Source organism: Formica exsecta, unplaced genomic scaffold (assembly GCF_003651465.1).
Source record: "Formica exsecta isolate Colony F162 unplaced genomic scaffold, ASM365146v1 scaffold144, whole genome shotgun sequence".
Lineage (NCBI taxonomy): Eukaryota > Metazoa > Arthropoda > Insecta > Hymenoptera > Formicidae > Formica > Formica exsecta.
The window spans coordinates 38,265-45,606 of NW_021848768.1; the positions used below are offsets into that span (position 1 = coordinate 38,265).

Here is a 7,342-nt window from a genome sequence, read left to right on the forward strand (position 1 = left end):
ATATATATAATAAAAGTAAAATTTACTTATTGAGACATTCATACGAGACAAAATAACTAAACGAATCACTACGAACAAGTAAATGCGAAGAAAAAGGGAGAGAGAAAGATTTGAAGTTTTACAGACAGACATTCTTCATCGTGCTTTCATATTCAGGATATCTCACGACAATTGGCATCTTTCTCAATCAAAGGTTTCGATCAATTAAATCTTATCTTGTTAAAAAAATATATAAATTTTGCGATACTCCTCAAATTACAAATGATGAAGATGGTAGAGCTTTATTTTTCAATTTTAATTAAATTAACAGAATTTTAATTTACCACCTTCTTATTAAACATTATGAAGAAAGAAGAAGGATTTTCTTTTTATGAAAAATGCGCGTAGAATATATCCTGTATATATTCGCTATCAACACCTTTACGCTACATTGCAATCAATCATTTAGCCGTCTAGCTTAGAAATAATTAGAGCAATATAATGACATTACGCAACTAAATATTCAGCGCCTTCGCTCTAGCAAATTCCTGCTTAATTACCCAGCACTTTTCTCATACATATCCCGAGCGACATAGAACAACAAGACGCTATACACGATGCTACTTCAGTCGCCAGCCAACTATCACGCGCTCGATCCGACCTTGATGTTCCCGCACCTGATCTCTCCCACCTGATGTGTGTCATTCTTACCACGTCGTGCGTGGTTTTCGCGCCACCAGCCTGATAGTTCTCATACCTTGGTGTTGCTGATTATGAGGATCGTGTAAGTAGCTGTTGCTGACGACGGTGGTGGTGGTGGTTGTAGAGGTCGAGGTGGAAGGAGGGACACGGCGTGATTGGATTTCGGAGATCGAGCTGTACTGTTGGGAGTTGTTAACGTGACGTTGACTGCTACCGCTACCGGTGTTGTTATTGTTGTTGTTGTTACTGATCGGCAGCAGCGTCTGGCCGTCTCCATGAGCAGCGATCACGCCGTAACTCCTCAGACGTTGCTGACGTTGCTGAAGAGAAGCCGCGCGACCCCTAAGGAAAGTCCTGCCGCTCTGCCGCTGGCTGCCCCCCGGGCTGGTACTGCATATATATACATCAAGCCCGAGACTCTCATCAATCGAATCTCTCGATTATCTCCGCGCGGGGATAGACAACACCTGTTGGGGGTGACTCCTTTCTCGACGGTATGTCTCGTAGCGTGGTGTGTCTCGTTGGTCTTTTTTTTTAGTGTAATTGGGAGAAACTGGTCGCGGATTCATCAGCAATACCGTCTCTTACTCGAGAGCTACATTTCTCGTGCTCACGTTAAATCTCGGCGATCGGGGCGGAGGTCGAGGTGGAGGGCACGGATATTCCGTCGTAGAAATTCGGAGACTTGCCATTAAATGTTTCACCAAGTCATTGATCACGGTATAAATTATACAGTTCGATAAAACAAAAAAAAAAACACAAAAAATCAATTCCTGTGGTTCTTTAATATTAAATATAGACGATTTCGGCTTCCAATTTGCTCCATTACGTCACAATTTTGAAAAATTTACGATTAAAATTGCAAGAAAAGACTTTTAGTTTGTTTTATTATATTATAACTATGATATACAAAGAAATTTTGTTGAAGAAGTTTTGTTACAATTAAAGTTAATTATGTTATCTACAACTTTTAATCTTTTAAAGAGATTTATTGCGTCGATTATAATTCATAAAATATTTATGGTTAAATACAAAGTCTATTACGGAAAAGTTGCAAATTAGATTATTGAAGATTTATCAACTAATTTTCAATTACGTTTATTCAAACTTATAGGTTTTTAAAAACATGAATCTGATGTCAAAAAATTAATAAATTTAAAATAATAGATATCAAAATTTAAAAAATTTGTTTTGGATTTTTGCAAAAATTTATATATACATACATATATGTAAAAATTTATGTATATATTTTGAATTTAATTTTGACATTAAAAAATCGTTACGTTCTAAATAAATTTTAAATATAATTGAAAATTGCTCGGTAAATCTTCAATAATCTAATACTCGCAATTTTTTCATAGTAAATCATATTTAACCATAAGTATCCTATTAATTGTAATCAACACAATAAATTCCTCTTGAAGACTGCAAATCCTAATAACACGTGCGCAACTTTAATTATAACAAAACTCTAACGCGTCACATACTATAGAATATGAAACACATTAAAATAGCCCTTTCTTGCAACTTTAATTACCAATTTTTGACGTGATGGGATAATTTAAAACCCAAAATCGTATTCAGTGTCATAAAAAAAGCTGCGGAAAGCAAGTACTCTTTTTCGTATGTTCGAAAAAAGCTATTTTTTGTTTAGTTTTTCTTGTTTTTTTGTAAAACGAAAAGGATAATTTACAGAATTGTATAATATAAAATCTAACTATTTTATCATAGAAGTCTTTTATATAATTTTGTAATAAGAAAAATATCTAAAAAAAATATTTGTTACTCCAAAAATATAATTATACATAAGAAAAAATGTAAATGATCCTATTTTTAGCGGTTTCCATCGTTCTTTTTTTATCTTCACAAATTTATGAAGAAATTTATATTATAAATTCTTAAATACGATAAAATTATGTAATTAATTTTGAATTAAATACAAAGTTACAGTACAAATGTCGCAGAATTTTTATGACGGCCGGGTCACTAATTAATCAGGCGGGACACTGGGGCGAACAGACAAAAACATGATTAAATTATGTGTTGAGGAAAAAAATAGATATACCTTTCCAAGATGCTAAGCAATCTCTCAAGATTTTCGAAGAGACAATGACGGAATTAAATCATGAATCTAGCATGTGTTTTATCATCGATCCAATATTGAATTAAAAGATTTTGGATGAATAAGAATGATCGCTGGCATACAGAAACATCGAATGCTTCAAAGTTAATTGAATGACCAAAAGAAGCGAATGATATCGGGAGAAAAAGAAGCGTGAAGAAGAGGCATGCCGTTTTGCCTTAAGAGAAAAAAGCAAGCCGGTGAAAAGTAAGCCAAGTTCACACGTGTGCATGCAAAATGGAAAAAATCGAGAAAAATTTAAATTATAAATCATGCGCCAATTGACACTTATATCGCTCTTTTACGGAAAATTCATCGAGAAAAGATAATTCTTGCTCTTTATTGCTTAGCTAAATGTGACAGTTTATCCGATATAGTAGAGCGAAAAATTACGACTACAATTTATTTTCGAAGAAATAATCTTCTTGCCAGTTTGTGTGTCATATAATCGTTTAAAAAAAAAATATTGAAATATATATCTACTGCATATTTTAAGTGCCGTATTATTATAAAAGTGATACATCTTCACATTTATCGAATATTTCGGACTTTTGGACCATGCTATTTCTCTTACATGTGAGATTATCCGAAAAGCTTGCTTTGCAATTTTACAATGCTTATGAATAAGCAGTGTTCAGTTATTGAGAAAGAGGATGAATTTTCGGTAGGACTAGAGCAAGACGTATGAGATGTATTTTCTTACCTTGTACTGTGACTCATGAGGACTACGTTTCTGTAACAGCATATAATGGATCCTGATTGTTGGGAAGCGAGTGATGAAGTGTCGACATTGATTTCACAGACAACAAGCAGCTTAAGCGATTTAATCATTTATTTTCCCATTTTTTTTTTACCTAAACAATTCGAGTTCTAAGAACCGAATAATGTACGTTAAAAATTTGACGAACAAGTTTCATGAATAGCAACCATTTTTGTACGATTTTTTTAGCAAGAATAAAAAAACCAATATTTAGAGATAAATTATGACGAATGTATAAAGATTAAAAAATTGAAAAATTTGACGTGTCATTTTATAAATAAATTCCAACACTTCCAAATAAATTTTTTAATGGATTTAAGTCTTTAAGTGTGAAAACAATATATGAAAAATAAAACTTTGAAAAATAAAATTTTGTAAAACTTTTTTTTAAAACCCTCTGTGTTGTTTGCAAAATAATATTTAAAAAATGGCAAATGCAAGAGACTTATTTCAGATACACGCTGTTCTTGAAGCTTAGAAAATATTAAATAGGAGAAGAACTAGAGAAAAAGTAGTTCGGCTCACACGTAGATTAATATTTCACGCTGTATCTAAATATGTCATTGATATTTTTAAGCGAAAGCCAAGTATTTGACTTTTTACCCCGCGATTACATTATCACTCGTGTATGTGTGTGCGCTGCGCTATATAAAATATGCTCATTTAATTATATACTTTAAACCTGTCGCATATATATATTCCAGGTATCCTGTAAAATAATATCAGTGCTCTGGTCTTTAATTTCTGTTTAAGCGTAACGAGAGTGTGCACGAGAGTTGCCTCATCTAAATGCGAAAGAAAATCGCAATATGCTTGGCATAATCGCTCGGCTGATATATCTACGCAGCGAAAAAAAAATACTTCGTCTATGAAACCTGGTATGTTATCGCATATGGATTAGCTGCAAAGCTGCAAAGTGGCTGGATGAGACGCAAAATAAATTCGAAGAGTTTGCGCTTCAAAACACAAGGTTCAAAATCGAAACCGTACAGGATCTGTCAAACGAAAAAACGATCGCAAGTGATATAATGGTGAATTGCAAAAAAAATTCTTCACGTGTTTGCGCGTTTCATCAGGCAATGTTTTTTTTTTGCGACGAAAGGGAGATTTCTTTTTGTTGAAATTATATATAATACGTTGCATAAAAACGGGTGTATATAAAGTTTTTTTTAGAAAACGCGTTCTGTGTCATTTTACAAAAGCAATTTGTATAAAATATATTTTGTACGCTTTCAGAAAATTGAAAGAATTAAGGCAGCGTAAATGATATAAATGTATATATATATATGTATATATGTCAAGCACTCTACTTGAGTGAGACTACGCGCTGCCTCTATTCTGGTGCCAAGTAAGGTAAAAACGACAGTCCGTATCGTTGCAAGATTAAAGAAAAGATATAGAGAAAGAGAGAGAGAGAGAGAGAGAGGGGGAGAGAGAGAGAGAGAGAAAAAAAGAAAGAGAAAGAGAAATAGACAAAAGTAGGATAGAGAACTCTCTAAAAGAACTATAAGGACTAAAAGAGAAAATAAATAAAATCCGAATTAAAAGTGCATACCACAGAACCGCATTATATCTGGAATACAAGTTAAGAAAACGTACCGAAGGAGCCTCGTTATGTAATCGGGCCAATTATCCGGGAACATCACGAGGAAGAAACCGACCGCTATGAAGATCATGCCTGCCAATTTCATACCCATAAAGTACGCCCCGTAGAAAATAACGTCCAGTGCTGCATCAATTATATATGAAAATTAGTAAGATAATAGTATGTGAATCAAAAATAAAGGATAAATATAATTCTATTAATTTTGTATCCAAAATTTATGCAAATAGAGAATATTTTTATTTTCAAGCTCATTTCTTTCGTTTCTTTTTTCGGTAAACCTAGATATTAACGCCGATCTCACCGATTTCAATAACCTTGACATATGTTGTCAAGGATATGGCTCTGAGTAACTTACAAAATATTTTAGCCGTCGCTCATTGTTTATTACAAAGTTATTAACAATTAATAAATTATATAATAAGAACACGTATTAAATGCGATAATCTGAACTTCTCCATGCATGAGCGTTATATATTTAAGTATTTAGTTGTATAACTTATTAATTGTATATTTAAGTAATTGCATGGGCGGGGGAGGAGCTTTAGGTTTAAACCAAATTTTAATTTTAAATCAGGATAGGTTTGGGTTAGGTTATCTTCTGGAAGTGGAGCCCTCCCATAGGAGGGGGGGGGCGGAACCCATGGAGGCGTCCACACATATACTTTACAACGCGAAGCGAAGTCCACCCCACAATTCTTGTGTGGATGGAAAAGTATATGCATGGACACGGTGGGTTCCCCCCTCCCCCCTACGGGGGGGGGCTCCACTTCCGAAAGATATAACCTAACCCGGGGAATCCACTGCGTCCACGCATATACTTTACAACATGAAGCGAGGTCTATCCCACAATTCTTGTGTAGAGTGTGTTGGCTGCGAAATATATGCAGTCTTATATTGCAAGCATCGGTCGGTCAAAATCTTCAATTGTTAATAACTTTGTAATAAACAACGAGCGACGACTAAAATTTTTTGCAAGTTATTCAGAGCCATGTCCTTGACAACATATGTCAATGAAATCGATGAGGTCGGCGCTAATATCCAGGTTTACCCTTTTTTCTTTTATAATTTAAAATTATTTAAATTAATTTAATTTAAAAGGCTCAATTTATTCAAAAATATTCAAAGGATCAAAAAAGGCCAATACAAACAAAAAAAATGTTAAAGAATTGACGACGTTCTTATTATTATCAATTAATGTATCTAGTAAATTTTAAAAAATTAATTAAAAGCGTGGGACGTTTAATTAAATTTAATTAATTTACGTGAGTGCGTAATATTTTAAAATAACTAGTTGATTGTTTTACACGTACCAGCGGACACAGGTACAGCTGTGATTAATCCAAGAGTAATGAACAGGTCGTAAGTGAGGGCGATGCTGAAATTGCCGAGCATATTCGCAACTGCAAACAGATCGTTCAAAGTGCATATCAATCACGAGTATACACGAATTTACATACACTAAAAATAAAATTCTTTTCAATCAGATAAATACATTTTGTTAATTTTGATTTGTTTTACTTATATTATATATTTTGTTTTCAAAAACATTGTTATATTAAATAAATTATAAGTTGCATGCAATATAAAAATTATAATTTTTTAAATATATTATTTAAAATTTTAATATAAAAAAATACTTATTTGAAGATAAAAAATTATTTATTAAAATAAAGAAAACCTGTGTTTTTGAAACAAAGACAAAAATTAAAAAATATTTTTTTAAAGGAGATAATTTAGTATAATAAAAATAAAAAACAAATTCTTTTTTTATTTGCATATAAAAGCATACTTTGCTTTTTATATTTTACTGGTTCAAATATATTTGCTGCTTAATTAAAATAACTAATTGCTCTGCAAGTATTTAAATAAATAATTTTTTGGGGTTTAGTACATTTTTTTCAGTGCACAAATGTAGGAGAGAAAGTCTCAAAATGAAAAGTTAGTTGGCAACCACTGTTTCTTCCGCACCTTCTGCATAAACCACCGTATTTGCCGGCACCTCTTTGCATATATGTATATGTGTATATGTGTGTGTTCCCTTCGCTATATAGTTGCGTATTAGTATCCTCTTATACCGAGAGAGGAGGGGGAAACTTAATATTCGCTTGCTCGCGTGCAAACACATCGCCCGTGCGCGCACACAACAAGATTCTCCTACTATTTACCCACCCTT

The 7,342-nt window shown here is 33.0% G+C and overlaps 1 protein-coding gene across 5 annotated transcripts in view; it reads right to left on the reverse strand.

The window, feature by feature from the left end:
* LOC115246268 (putative thiamine transporter SLC35F3) overlaps positions 1 to 7,342 on the reverse strand; it is a 31,645-nt gene that overhangs the window by 4,848 nt on the left and 19,455 nt on the right. For 2 of the 5 annotated variants that reach the window (XM_029824985.1, XM_029824983.1), the window contains 4 exons: positions 6,480 to 6,569; positions 5,163 to 5,292; positions 3,507 to 3,536; positions 737 to 1,071 (listed from right to left, as the gene is read on the reverse strand). In XM_029824985.1, the coding sequence (XP_029680845.1) occupies positions 737 to 1,071; positions 3,507 to 3,536; positions 5,163 to 5,292; positions 6,480 to 6,569 (585 nt within the window). The remainder of the gene's footprint in view (positions 1 to 736; positions 1,072 to 3,506; positions 3,537 to 5,162; positions 5,293 to 6,479; positions 6,570 to 7,342) is intronic. The other 3 variants (XM_029824984.1, XM_029824987.1, XM_029824988.1) reach the window with 3 other exon arrangements.